The following is a 15,390-nucleotide window of genomic DNA, read 5'->3' as shown; positions in this document are numbered from 1 at the left end:
CGGCAGGCGGACTCTCAACCACTGCGCCACCAGGGAAGGCCTATTTTTAGTTTTTTAAGGAAACTCCATACTGTTCTCCATAGTGGCTGTATCAATTTATATTCCCACCAACAGTGCAAGAGGGTTCCCTTTTCTCCACACTCTCTCCAGCATTTACTGTTTGTAGATTTCGTGATGATGGCCATTCTGACTGGTGTGAGGTGTTAACCTCATTGTAGTTTTGATTTGCATTTCTCTAATGATTAATGATGTTGAGCATCCTTTCATGTGTTTGTTGGTAATCTGTATATCTTCTTTGGAGAAATGTCTATTTAGGTCTTCTGTCCATTTTTGAATTGGATTGTTTGTTTTCTTGATATTGAACTGCATGAGCTGCTTGTAAATTTTGGAGATTAATCCTTTGTCAGTTGCTTCATTTGCAAATATTTTCTCCCATTCTGAGGGTTGTCTTTTTGTCTTGTTTATGTTTTTCTTTGCTGTGCAAAAGCTTTTAAGTTTCATTAGATCCCATTTGTTTATTTTTGTTTTTATTTCCATTTTTCTAGGAGGTGGGTCAAAAAGGATCTTGCCGTGATTTATGTCATAGAGTGTTCTGCCTGTGTTTTCCTCTAAGAGTTTTATAGTGTCTGGTCTTACATTTAGGTCTTTAATCCATTTTGAGTTTATTTTTGTGTATGGTGTTAGGGACTGTTCTAATTTCATTCTTTTACATGTAGCTGTCCAGTTTTCCCAGCATCACTTATTGAAGAGGCTGTCTTTTCTCCGTTGTATATTCTTGCCTCCTTTATCAAAAATAAGGTGACCATATGTGTGTGGGTTTATCTCTGGGCTTTCTATCCTGTTCCATTGACCTATATTTCTGTTTTTGTGCCAGTACCATACTGTCTTGATTACTGTAGCTTTGTAGTATGGTCTGAAGTCAGGGAGCCTGATTCCTCCAGCTCCATTTTTCTTTCTCAAGATTGCTTTGGCTGTTCGGGGTCTTTTGTGTTTCCATACAAATTGTGAAATTTTTTGTTCTAGTTCTGTGAAAAATGCCAGCGGTAGTTTGATAGGGATTGCATTGAATCTGTAGATTGCTTTGGGTAGTAGAGTCATTTTCACAGTGTTGATTCTTAAATCCAAGAACATGGTGTATCTCTCCATCTGTTTGTATCATCTTTAATTTCTTTCATCAGTGTCTTATAGTTTTCAGCATACAGGTTTTTTTGTCTCCTTAGGTAGGTTTATTCCTAGATATTTTATTCTTTTTGTTGCAGTGGTAAATGGGAGTGTTTCCTTAATTTCTCTTTCAGATTTTTCGTTATTAGTGTATTAGGATGCAAGAGATTTCTGTGCATTAATTTTGTATCCTTCTACTTTACCAAATTCGTTGTTTAGCTCTATTAGTTTTCTGGTAACATCTTTAGGATTCTCTATGTATAGTATCATGTTATCTGCAAACAGTGACAGCTTTACTTCTTCTTTCCGATTTGGATTCCTTTTATTTCTATTTCTTCTCTGATTGCTGTGGCTAAAACTTCCAAAACTATGTTGAATAATAGTGGTGAGAGTGGGCAACCTTGTCTTGTTCCTGATCTTAGAGGAAATGGTTTCAGTTTTTCACCATTGAGAACCATGTTGGCTGTGGGTTTGTCATATATAGCCTTTATTATGTTGAGGTAAGTTGATTAAACTTTTATTAATATATAGTCAGCATTGTAGGTCAAAAAGAAGGTGGTCATTAAATACATTGTGTTGTGCTTTAAGGTGCTAGGGAATTAGGAAGGAATTGGTTTTGAACTATACCTTAACCAATAGCTGTGTAGCCATGTACGCTTTCTGGCCTTGTATTTGGGAAATAATATTTCTGTTCTAAATTATTTAATTGCATTTACTTAAGTATTTTAGACATTTCAGGGCTCAGCACCTGAACCTTTGACTCTCCACCAAGTACATTTCTTTTATTTGATTCTTTGTATTCTCTTGATTTATGTTTGTATTGCACTTTATGAATTTGTTTTAAAGACATAGGTAAAATGAATAGGTTTTATTTCTTTTGGCCATTTGGAATAGGACAGACTTCTGGGTGAAATAACTGAGTCTGGCTAGGAGATGTTTTACATTGATGTTGAAATCTGTGGTCTTTACTATGTACATGTGGCTGAAATTGTTATTTGACCAAGAACATTTATTATTTCATATCTTCTGTAGGCTATACATGTGTAAAATTCATGCATTTTAAAGTGCCTATTTCGGGAATTCCCTGGCGGTCCAGTGGTTAGGACTCTGTGCTTCCACTGCAGGGGGTATAGGTTCTATCCCTGGTCAGGAAACTAAGATCCAACAAGATGCGTGGCACCAAAAAAAAAAGTGTGCCTGTCTCTTCTGTTTTAATACATCTTGTTAAACAGTATTTTTAGAAAATGAAGTTTAACTTCTTTGGGAATATTTGTGTCTTCATTAAGTTCCATATGCAGCGGTCCCCAACCTTTTGGCACCAGGGACCAGTTTCATGCAAGACAGTTTTTCCACGGGGTAGGGGGAGATGGTTCAGGCAGTAATGCGAGTGATGTGGAGCGGCAGATGAAGCTTTGGTCACTCGTCCGCTGCTCACCTCCTGCTCTGTGGCCCTCTGACGGTCCTCGGCCTGGGGGTTGGGGACCCCTGCCATATAGGATCCATACTTTAATTAGTCTTTGCACATTTTGATCATTCTGCTAAGAAAATTCTGTCATTTTGATTTGGTACAACAAAAATCTCAAGATGAGTGTTTTCTTTTCAGAAGTCAGGTGATTTATGTCTAAAGTCCCTGAGAATTTTGCATTCTGTGTTTTATTCTTTTCAGGTGATCTGATGGTAGTTCAAGAAACAGCAGGAGAACTCCCTGTCAAGTGTATCAGAAACCTTATAGGAATTACCTGGTGGTCCAGTGGTTAGGACTCGGTGATTTCACTGCTGGGGCCCGGGTTTGATCCCTGGTCGGGGAACTAAGATTTCACAAGCTGCGTGTTGACCAAACAAACAAAAAAGAATATCAGAAGTTTTAGGTTTTTTTTCTCCTGAATAGTTTGTAAGTTGGAAAAGCTTATATGGTCTAGAAACAGGGGTCATTGTTTTGCTAAGGGAGGAAGAAAATATTAATAGATTGCACAGAAATGCTAACTAAGGATGTGTCCGGGCAATGAAACTGAGAAGAAATCTCCTGAGGCAGGGGACCGTTCCTGTAAAAATTCTCCTCCCTAATAAAATAGTCACAGGAAGAAAGAATCCTCCCCTTCCAGCATTTCCAGGGTATGATGGCAAGAGCTGCAAAAACCATCCAGCAACGTAAAAACTAAGAGTCTGAGGGGAAAAAAGCCAAAATGTCAAGGCTGCCGAAGCAGAAAGATACGCTCTTTAATGACACCATTAGATCACTGCATCGATTCCATCTACAGACTTGTAAGACACCATTACATATCTTTATTATTACTTAAGCCACTGCTTTGCAGCAAATGGAGTATTCAACAGCCTATTTTCATGTGCTGCGCAATCTTACAAATCATAAAAGCATGTCCACCAATCTGAATACCTGTAACAAAGTCACCCACCAACCATCTCAGTAAAGTGAGGCTTGTCTGGAAAATGCTATTAATGCTGACTTCATTGTTGGCTAAGCAGGCAGTCGCTGCTCTGGGAAGCTAAAACTGGTTAACTTTTTTGAATTAAAATACATTGAAATGCTTTTAAATGAAGGATCTTCATGCCAGCACTAGAACATTTCTCTGCCTAGGTCCTTTTGTAAATACTGTTAAGCTCCTTTTTCCTCTTATTTATATAGGAATATTCTGCCATTGACTACTAAACTTGCACTTTTTATTTATTTATTTATTAAATTTTTTTTTTTTTTTTTTTTTTTTTTGTGGTACGTGGGCCTCTCACTGTTGTGGCCTCTCCCGTTGTGGAGCACAGGCTCCGGACGCGCCGGCCCAGTGGCCATGGCTCACGGGCCCAGCCGCTCCACAGCATGTGGGATCTTCCTGGACTGGGGCACGAACCCGTGTCCCCTGCATCGGCAGGTGGACTCTCAACCACTGCGCCACAAGGGAAGTCCCTATTTATTAAAATTTTTTAAAAAATTATTTTGGCTGCGCCATGACTGAGTTGCGACACGCAGGATCTTTAGTTGGGGCATGTGGACTCTTAGTCGTGGCATGCGTGTGGGATCTAATTCCCCAACCAGGGATCGAACCTGGGCCCCCTGCCTTGGGAGCATGGAGTCTTACCCACTGGACCACCAGGGAAGTCCCTAAACTTGCACTTTTTAAATAAAGAAGAATGTCTGTCTCATCAGAAGCTGGGGGGAATTTCTTAAGCAAAGAAGACACCAAATTTTTTTTTTTTTTTATAAAAGGCAGTGCTTTCTGTCACTTCTTATGTTTCATTGTTATACTGTACTTTTCATTGTTATAGGAATTATGATATGGTAGTTTACTTACACGTTTTCTGTTGTAGGATTTCTAGGTGTAGCTTAAAATAATTTGAGGGAAAGCTAAAGATTAGACAGGTACATATTAAAGATATTAAATATTAATTCTAGATCCTGATTAGATTACAGCATCCCAAACTTTACAGAAAAAGCTACTTTTCCCCATAACGTTCCAATTATTTATTTATTTGTTTAATTTTTGAATTTTATTTATTTTTTTATACAGCAGGTTCTTATTAGCCATCCATTTTATACACATCAGTGTATACATGTCAATCCCAATTGCCCAATTCATCCCACCACTCCCACCCCCTGCCGCTTTCACCCCTTGGTGTCCATATGTTTGTTCCCTACTTCTGTGTCTTACTTTCTGCCCTGCAAACCAGTTCATCTGTACCATTTTTCTAGGTTCCACATATATGTGTTAATGTACGATATTTGTTTTTCTCTTTCTGACTTACTTCACTCTGTATGACAGTCTCTAGATTCATCCACGTCTCTACAAATGACCCAATTTCATTCCTTTTTATGGCTGAGTAATATTCTGTTGTATATATGTACCACATCTTCTTTATCCATTTGTCTGTTGATGGACATTTAGGTTGCTTCCATCTCCTGGCTATTGTAAATAGAGCTGCAGTGAACATTGGGGTACATGTGTCTTTTTGAATTATGGTTTTCTCAGGGTATATGCCCAGTAGTGGGATTGCTGGGTCATATGGTAATTCTATTTTTAGTTTTTAAGGAACCTCCATACTGTTCTCCATAGTGGCTGTGTTAATTTACATTCCCACCAACAGTGCAAGAGGATTCCCTTTTCTCCACACCCTCTCCAGCATTTGTTGTTTGTAGATTTTCTGATGATGCCCATTCTTACTGGTGTGAGGTGATACCTCATTGTAGTTTTGATTTGCATTTCTCTAATAATTAGTGGTGTTGAGCAGCTTTTCATGTGCTTCTTGGCCATCTGTATGTCCTCTTTGGAGAAATGTCTATTTAGGTCTTCTGCCCATTTTTGAATTGGATTGTTTGTTTTTTTGATATTGAGCTGCATGAGCTGTTCGTATATTTTGGAGATTACTCCTTTGTCTGTTGATTCATTTGCAAATATTTTCTCCCATTCTGAGGGTTGTCTTTTCGTCTTGTTTGTAGTTTCCTTTGCTTTGCAAAAGCTTTTAAGTTTCATTAGGTCCCATTTGTTTATTTTTGTTTTTATTTCCATTACTCTAGGAGGTGGATCAAAAAAGATCTTGCTGTGATTTATGTCAAAGAGTGTTCTTCCTATGTTTTCCTCTAAGAGTTTTATAGTGTCTGGTTTTACATTTAGGTATCTCATTCATTTTGAGTTTATTTTTGTGTATGGTGTTAGGGACTGTTCTAATTTCATTCTTTTACATGTAGCTGTCCAGTTTTCCCAGCACCACTTATTGAAGAGCCTGTCTTTTCTCCATTATATATCCTTTCCTCCTTTGTCATAGATTAGTTGACCATAGGTGCGTGGGTTTATCTCTGGGCTTTCTATCCTGTTCCATTGACCTATATTTCTGTTTTTGTGCCAGTACCATACTGTCTTGATTACTGTAGCTTTGTAGTATTGTCTGAAGTCAGGGAGTCTGATTCCTCCAGCCCCATTTTTTTCCCTTAAGACTGCTTAGGCTCTTTGGGGTCTTTTGTGTCTCCATACAAATTTTAAGATTTTTTGTTCTAGTTCTGTAAAGAATGCCATTAGTAATTTGATGGGTATTGCATTGAATCTGTAGATTGCTTTGAGTAGTATAGTCATTTTCACAATATTGATTCTTCCAATCCAAGGACATGGTATATCTCTCCATCTGTTTGTATCATCTTCAATTTCCTTCAACAGTGTCTTATGGTTTTCTGCATACAGGTCTTTTGTCTCCCTAGGTAGGTTTATTCCTAGGTATTTTATTCTTTTTGTTGCAATGGTAAATGGGAGTGTTTCCTTAATTTCTCTTTCAGATTTTTCATCATTAGTGTATAGGAATGCAAGAGATTTCTGTGCATTAATTCTGTATCCTGCAACTTTACCAAATTCATTGATTAGCTCTAGTAGTTTTCTGGTGGCACCTTTAGGATTCTCTACGTATAGTATCATGTCATCTGCAAACAGTGACGGTTTTACTTCTTTTCCAATATGTATTCCTTTTATTTCTGTTTCTTCTCTGATTGTCTTGGCCAGGACTTCCAAAACTATGTTGAATAATAGTGGTGAGAGTGGGCATCCTTGTCGTGTTCCTGATCTTAGAGGAAATGCTTTCAGTTTTTCACTATTGAGAATGATGTTTGCTGTGGGTTTGTCATATATGGCCTTTATTATGTTGAGGTAGGTTCCCTCTATGCCCACTTTCTGGAGAGTTTTATCATATATAGGTGTTGAATTTTGTCCAAAGCATTTTCTGCATCTATTGAGATGATCATATGGGTTTTCTCCTTAAATTTGTTAATATGACTTTTTTTTCTTCAATTTGTTAATTAGTCAGGTTATGTAGACCCTACTACCACTTTCTGTAACTGCTACCCAGGGCTTGAAGGGGCTTATGCTCACAGCAGTATTTGGTGATAATGATAGTAATACAGTGATTCTAGGATTGTTGCTGATAAACTTTCTGAGACTGAATATGCCTGCGAAAAACAAGATGGTAGAGAGATGGGCTGTTTGACCATTGAAGGGACTTTGTTTCTGGCTTTACTTCTGAGGACCTTGTGTAACTGTGGCTTACTCATTGAAGTTGCTGTTAGAAACTGTTACTAACGTTCATATCTAGGACTTGAAAATATTAAAGGAAAATTAGCTATTTATTATATTGATTTTTGTCTATGATATTTTTAAAAATTCAGGACCATTTTTTCTTTTCTTTTTTTTTTTGGTCTGTATTGGGACTAGAACCATATTATTTTTCAGATACACCTTATTTTGTACAAAAATAGGATAACCCCACCCCCACCCCGATCTTTGATTTGATTTTGTTAGAATCCTCAGAAAAGCAGAGAATCTGTAATTCTCTTTATGGGAGTTAATAGCTGCCGGATGGAGTCCGTGTTCCTATAGTATCTGGACTTTGTCTTTATCTACTTGCCTATGTTGAAGTCTTCTTTTTTTTTTTTTTTGCGGTACGCGGGCCTCTCACTGCTGTCGCCTCTCCCGTTGCAGAGCACGGGCTCCCAGCAGCCATGGCTCACGGGCCCAGCTGCTCCGCGGCACGTGGGATCCTCCCGGACTGGGGCACGAACCCATGTCCCCAGCATCGGCAGGCGGACTCTCAACCACTGTGCCACCAGGGAAGCCCTATTTATTTTTTTGAGGTATTATTGACATAATAAACTGAACATAAAGTGTTCAAGTTGATAAATTTAGATGTGTTACGTGTACCGTGACCCAACACCTCAGTGAAGATAGTGAACATACCTATTACACCCAAAAGTTTCCTCTTCTTTTTTTTTTGCGGTACGAGGGCCTCTCACGGCCGCGGCCTCCGGACGCGCAGGCTCAGTGGCCATGGCTCACAGGCCCAGCCGCTCCGTGGCATGTGGGATCCTCCTGGACCGGGGCACAAACCCGTGTCCCCTTCATCGGCAGGCGGACTCTCAACCACTGCGCCACCAGGGAAGCCCAGTTTCCTCTTCTTTATAATTCTTCCTGCTTATCTACCAGCCCCCAGTTACCTGTGACCTGCTTTCTGTAACTATATATTAATTTGCATTTTCTGGAGTTTTATATAAATGAAATCATATAGCATGCGCTCTTTTTTCTGGCTTCTTTCAGCATAATTATTCTGATATTCATCCACGTCGTTGTGTGTTATTAAATTTTTTTATTGCTGAATAGTATTCCATTGTACAGACATACAGTAATGTGTGTAGGCATTCACCTGTTAATGGACATTTGGATTGTGTTCACTTTGGGGCTCTTAAAAAGTAAGCTGTTCAAGAACATTCACATACAAACCTTTATGTGGATGTGTGCTTTCACTTTTCTTGGGTAAGCACCTAGGAGTATTATAGCTAGATAATATGGTAATGTATGTGTTACTATTAAAAACGCTACCCCATTGTTTTCCACAGTGATTGTTCTGTTTTACATTTTCACCAGCAGTTTCTCTGCATTCTTGCTGATCTTGGTCTGGTTAGTCTTTAATTTTAGTTATTCTCATAGGTGTGTAGTGATAGCTTATTATGATTTTAATTTGTGTTTCATCAGTTACTGGTGATGTTGAGCATCTTTTCATGTGTCTGGTTGCCATCTGTATGTCTTCTTTGGTGAAGTGTCTAGTCAAATCATTCTTAAAAATTAGGTTTTTTAAAATAGTGTTGATAGTTCTTTATATATTCTGGATACAAGTCCTTTATCAGATATATGCTTTGCCAATATTTTCTTTCAGTTTGTGGTTGTCTTTTCATTCCCTTAACAATACCTTTTGAAAAAACAGAAGTTGTTAGCTTTGCTGAAGTCCATTTTATCTATTTGTTCTTTTGTGGATTATGCTTTTGGTGTCATTTTAGAAATCTTTGCCTAACATCACGTCATAAAGAGTTTCTCCAATGTTTTCTTTTACAAATTTTACAGTTTTAGATGATACATTTAGATCTATGATCTGTCTTGAGATAATTTTAATTTATTGTGTGATGTATACATTAAAGTTAATATTATAATTATTTTTTGGCAAATGGGTATTGATTTGTTCTGGCACCATTTGTTGAAAAGATTATCTTTTTTTTGTACCTTTGCCAAAAATCAGTTGTTCTTATATAACAAGTCCTGAAATCAGGTATTGTTCGCCCTCAACTTTGTTCTTTTTCAAAGCTGCTTTGACTTTTCTAAGCCATTTGCATATACATTTTAGAATAAAATTGTCAATTTCTACAAAAAAAGCCTACTGGGATTTTGATTGGATGGCTTTGAATCTGTAGATTAATTTACTGCTTATTTCATTCTTTAATTTCTCTCAGCAGTGTTTTGTAGTTTTCCTTGTACATGTTTTTCACATGTTTTATCAGACTTATCCCTAAGTATTTATATTTTTTGAAACTCTTGTAAAAAATGTTGTTTTTGAAACTTGCTCTCCAATCAGGTGTTGTCCAATAAGCATGTGGCTCCTGATCATCTGTTGCAAATCTGCCAGCGCATCGGTCCCATGTTGGATAAAGAAATTCCACCCAGTATTTCAAGAGTCACTTCTTTACTTGGTGCAGGAAGGCAGTCTTTGCTACGTACAGCAAAAGGTACCTTAATTTGAAGAAGTGTTCTGCTTTGTATTACTAGCTTAATAATTATTATAATTGTGAAGTAATGTAAGCATTGTGGAAGAAAGGTGATATGTAACTAAAAACCATGCTGTGGACTATAAAATTCTCTGCATTTAGCATAGATGTTGAATTTTATTACATCAGTGTTTAATGGGTCCTTCTGCATTTAAAAAAATGATAAAGGTATAGATGTTAAGCTTAAAAGCTTGAATTTATTCTGAGATGTGTTTGAGGTTTTATCAATGTGAGTTCTTATTTTTCCATTTTGTAGCTCACTTATAACTTCATTGAATGTAATTGTATGTGTCTAATAAACTCTTTAAATGCTAGAAGTATTTCACTTGATATTTAGATTCTGAAGCCCTTTTATAAGGGGAAGTGATTTTCTAAATTTGGTAGCAGTTTGAAAATGAGCACCAAAAATGTACAAATGCATGGTTCTTTTTCACCAGTTTTTTTTGCGAAATTATGTGGTAGCAAAATGTTTGGAATTGCTGTTCTTTTTCTGTTAGCTTGGTATAAATTACTTAGACTCAGTATATGTATGTGATATGATCTATGTATACAACGTGGCTTAACTGCTAATGGGCAAGAATGTTGGCTCTTCTGATCCTGAGTATACGTCAAGTTCATCCCTCATGATTATTTTTAAGATCTGTTGCTGACGTGATGCTGCCTCTTAGATGCTCCACCAGTGTAAAGTTTGACTGAGAAAGAACAACCCTTCCTCTTGGTTCCATGCCAGACTGGTTTGTCAGCTTTAGTTGTTTCTCAGTGCTCTTATGGTCATGCCACACTGTGGCTTGAATCAGGAAACTGTTCATATTCTTCCTTTTTCTGTGTCCCTATTCACCTTGTAATTATTCTGTTTTAGGTTGTTATATAGTAGTTGCCTGGGTAGCCTGTTTTCCTGTTTTCTTTACTTGTGTCAAGCTCAATGTCGTTTTGTGATGAGCACTGCTTTAGAACTGGCAGACCTTAGAAGAAACTTCAGCAAGCTGTCCTAGGGTAGGGACCATATTTCTCTGTTTTGTACTAGTGACGCAAGAGGATGCCTTGTAACTGCTCTTTGATAATGATAGTGGTAATGAATTCATTCATGTAACACATGATATGCCTGTTAGTTTGGGGCACCCGAGGCTCAGTAGAGGGTTTATATAATGCCTTTCTTACCTTCCTCTTTCAGTTGTGAAGAAGCACATTTCTAGCACAGCATGATCTGTATTCTGCTGCTATCTCCTATAGAGGGGGTAGACAGTTTTTCTTAGTATATTTGCTAAGAGGGATAGGATTTGAGAATTAGTGTTCAGACTCAAAGATCCTACATATGCTCTTTTGTAAAGGATTATCTATGATCCTAAAACAAGAGGAAAGTCATTTAATTTTGTCAGTACTTTCTAAGGAGATTAAAATCATGGTAATATTGGCCATCATTATTTTTAAAACTCAGTAACATTTCAATAAGTTAATTAAGTCAGGATTTTCTTATAAACCAAAAAAATTGAAATTTTCCTTACAAAAATTTCTGGTTTTGGAGAGTTGGATCGGTTGTGATTAAGACCTTTATCATTAATAATTGTATGGTATAATTCTGCAATGAAAAATAAAAACCTGTTTGGCATTGAGTGGGACTTGGAGTCAAAAGATCTGGTTTTATGGTCCATCTTGACTAATCATTTACAGTGGATCTCTTTAAAGGTCCTGGAACCTTTGAGCCTCAGTTACCTCACTTGTAAATTGGCAATGATACCTACCTCACAGGGTTGTTGTGAGGATTCAATGAGATAATGTATGTGGAAAGCACTTTGTAAATTGTAAAGTGCTACACAAATGTTAGTTGTTGCTGTTGTATCTGAGATGTCTTAAATTTTTTTTTCCTTCAGAAATAGTCTAATAAACCTCTAGGGCTTTTCTGTTAAAGTATATTAGTTGGTAAACCTTTGAATAAACAGTTTATTACAATATACGTAAGTATTCTATAAAATCTTTCTTGGGGTTAACTTTCAAGATTTTATGTGTATCTAAAATTCATTTTAAAGACTGCAGGCACACAGTTTGGAAGGGCTCTGCCTTTGCTGCTCTTCATAGAGGAAGACCTCCTGAAATGCCGGTGAATTATGGTTCCCCACCAAATCTTGGTAAGTGAGGTTGACTTTTTAGAGGCCCAAAACCATTTTTAAATTTCTTGACCAACTTTGTAACTTCTATATTAAAACTTAAAAGGTAGTACTGGTAATGTTGTTTCAGATTTGTGGTTTTCCTAAAATTATTACTAAAAGTAATAAAAGTCAATGAAAACAATCTTATTTTAATAAGAAGTGTGTACTAGTGCTTATAGTAGAAGAGAATTGGGAAGAAACTTCGTCTTTAGGATTTCTCGAGCATTGATTTTTGTGACCCTCTAGAAATTGTTTTGGAGGTTTTCTTAGCTTTTTACATATTGGCTCCCCCTTAACCACTTTCATTGTTTTTATTTCCTAGTGGAGATACATCGAGGAAAACAACTCACAGGGTGTTCCACTTTTAGCACAGCATTTCCAGGAACTATGTATCAGCATATAAAAATGCACAGAAGGATTCTCGGACATCTATCTGCTGTTTACTGTGTAGCATTTGATAGGACAGGACATAGAATCTTTACAGTGAGTTAACATTTTAAACTCAATTTGGTATCATCTGGAGCACTTTAGTGTGCCTCAGAATTATCTAGAAAATCTTATAAAACATGTAGATTCTATCTTTCCTCTTTGTCAGGAATTTTGACTCAGTAGGTCTGGTGTGGGGCCCATGAATTTACATTTTTATTCAGTATCGCAAGTGATTCAGATGCAGATAATCAGGCCTTGTGTGTTTTTTGTGATAAACTGATTTAGAACAGTGGTTCTTGAGCATGATCATCAAGGATGCTTAAAAATATGCATTCCTAGTACTTCCCCTCCAGCCCATTCTAGACCTACTGAATTAGGTTATAGTATGTATTAACCAAAAACAATCCCCCCAAAACCCCTCTACATTAATCAAAAAGACCCCCTTCCCCCAAATCCAAATCTCTACAGGTGATTCATATTCACATTGATTAATCATGATCTAGGGGAATTGATTAACACTGAAAGATTATTTTATAATTGTTGTAAAACTATATGTAAATATTTGGAATTTAATTTACCATTTTAATGTTTTAAGGGAAAATTAAGGTGGGTAAGAAGTTTAAATTTCATTTTTCAGTTGTTGAGACTCAGTAGATACTCAAATATTTGCTGAATGGTTGGATGCTTGCTGGTACTATAAATTTGAGACTCTGTTGCTTAGTTATTTAAAATGAGTGTTCTAGTCCCATTATTTTTTGTTTTTGGAATTGCCACTTAATCAACTTGTGAAACATAGATCAGTCTTAACTAACATTTGTCAAATTATTTAGCTTGATGTGAGCTAAACGAACGTTTAACCATTGTTAATTGAAATGGGTGAGCCATGAACTTTTAGTTGGACTTATTCCATGGCAGAGAATTTGGGGAAAATAGTATTTATAATAAGTCTAAGCCATAGAAATGAAAACTTCAAGGTACCTTTATTATTTGATTTGAAGGAAAAACTATTATAAGTGTTCTTGGCTGTCAGAAAAAACTATTGTAAGTGTTGTTGGCTGTAAGATTCATAATTTGCAGAATGTTCTACAGTTGGAAAGAGAGGAGGAGTTATAGACACTTAATTTGAGTGACATGTAAATGGTATTTTTTTAAATGATAAAAAAGCCTTGCTGTATTAACATTTTATTTTTGGGTGTATTTTTTCTCAGGGTTCAGATGATTGTTTGGTGAAGATTTGGTCAACACACAATGGCCGCCTATTATCCACATTAAGAGGTCATTCTGCAGAAATTTCAGATATGGCAGTAAACTATGAGAATACAATGATTGCTGCAGGGAGCTGTGATAAAATAATTAGAGTGTGGTGCTTGAGAACTTGTGCTCCAGTTGCTGTGCTCCAAGGACACACGGGGTCAATTACATCTTTACAGGTAAACCAGCTTTAGTGTTCACATTTGTGTATTATCTCCTTTTCCTTTAAAACTCTTTTTCTTTGGAGATGAGAAATAGTAAGATGCTTAGTAGTTATATGCTCTATTTTAAATTTAGTAATGAAGAGAAATATAATTAATCATAGTTCCATGAATCTTAGAAGGGTGATGTAACAAATATGTAATGCAGTTAAGAGCTGTATATAAAGGCTTGATGGATGACTTACTGTTTCCGTAAGGTTTATAGTTGAACTGAATGAGTGTCATTACACACTCATGGTGTTAAAGGAGAAAAATCATCAATTTAAGACTTGTGGATTTTGATGAGTGGATTAAATTTGCTGAAATATATTAATTTTTTTCCTTCATGGGGGATGTTAATTTTGAACCACATACACAGTAGACAGAATAGTATGATGAACCCCTATGTGCCCATCACCTCAGGCCAATTCTTCTTCAGCCATTTCACCTTGTACCCAAAGCAAATCCTAGATTTCATATCATTTCTTCTGTAAAAAACTTCAGTATGTCTTCCTAAAAGACATACTGTGTTTTATTAGAAACATTATCATCACACTTGTTTGTTGATGTTCAAATTTCCAGTTGTTTCATAAATAGCATTATTTTGTTTAGTTTGTTTGAATTAGGAATCAGACAAAGCCTGTACCTTACAATTGCTATAGATTAAAAGAATTTTAAAACAATTGCACAGTGTTGTCCAATTTTTTTTTTATAACCACTTGCAGTTTCTTTGTTGAGGAAGTTGGGTTTATCTATAGAGTTCCCACAGTTTGGGTACCATTTGCTTCCTTGTGGAGTAGATAACATGTTTCTTTGTATTTCTTGTAAGTTGGTTGTTGGATCCAGAGCAGTAGTTTTATTTAATGTGCATGAGAATCACTTGGAGGCCTTGTTTAAAACACAGATTGCGGGGCTTTCCTCGTGGCACAGTGGTTAAGAATCCGCCTGCCAATGCAGGGGACATGGTTTGATCCCTGGTCCGGGAAGATCCCACCTGCCGCGGAGCAACTAAGCCCGTGCACCACAACTACTGAGCCTGCGCTCTGGAGCCCGTGCTCTGCAACAAGAGAAGCCACGACAATGAAAAGCCACAACAATGAGAAGCCTGCGCACCGCAACGAAGAGTAGCCCCCTGCTCACCGCAACTAGAGAAAGCCCGCATGCAGCAATGAAGACCCAACGCAGCCAAAAATAAAAACAAATATAGATAAATAAATTTATATAAAAACAAAAAAAGACAAAAAAACACAGATCGCTAGGCCCCAGTGCCAGAAATTTTGTTTGATTCAGAATGTTGGAGGCGGGGCCTGAGAATTTGCCTTCATAACAAGTTCTCGAGTGCTGCTTCTGCTTCTCCTTTATATATTATTATTATTTTAAAAATTTTATTTCATTGTATCTTTTATTTTATTATTTATTTATTCATTTATTTAATTTTAGCTGCGTTGGGTCTTTGTTGTTGTGTGCAGGCTTTCTCTAGTTGCGGCGAGCGGGGTCTGCTCTTTGTTGCGGTGCGTGGGCTTCTCATTGCGGTGGTTTCTCTTGTTGCAGAGCACGGGCTCTAGGTGCACGGGTTTCAGTAGTTGTGGCATGCAGGCTCTAGAGCGCAGGCTCAGTAGGTGTGGTGCACAGGCTT

At 37.1% G+C, this 15,390-nt stretch overlaps 1 protein-coding gene across 3 annotated transcripts in view; it reads left to right on the top strand.

Moving 5' to 3' along the window:
• The window catches only part of BRWD1 (bromodomain and WD repeat domain containing 1), a 121,320-nt gene that overhangs the window by 15,739 nt on the left and 90,191 nt on the right, over positions 1-15,390 (top strand). For all 3 annotated transcript variants that reach the window (XM_019922387.3, XM_019922386.3, XM_073804514.1), the window contains 4 exons: positions 9,541-9,691; positions 11,755-11,853; positions 12,197-12,357; positions 13,512-13,733. In XM_019922387.3, the coding sequence (XP_019777946.1) occupies positions 9,541-9,691; positions 11,755-11,853; positions 12,197-12,357; positions 13,512-13,733 (633 nt within the window). The remainder of the gene's footprint in view (positions 1-9,540; positions 9,692-11,754; positions 11,854-12,196; positions 12,358-13,511; positions 13,734-15,390) is intronic.

This window comes from Tursiops truncatus, chromosome 4 (assembly GCF_011762595.2).
Source record: "Tursiops truncatus isolate mTurTru1 chromosome 4, mTurTru1.mat.Y, whole genome shotgun sequence".
Taxonomy (NCBI): Eukaryota; Metazoa; Chordata; class Mammalia; order Artiodactyla; family Delphinidae; genus Tursiops; species Tursiops truncatus.
This window is presented reverse-complemented; position numbering and strand designations above follow the sequence as displayed.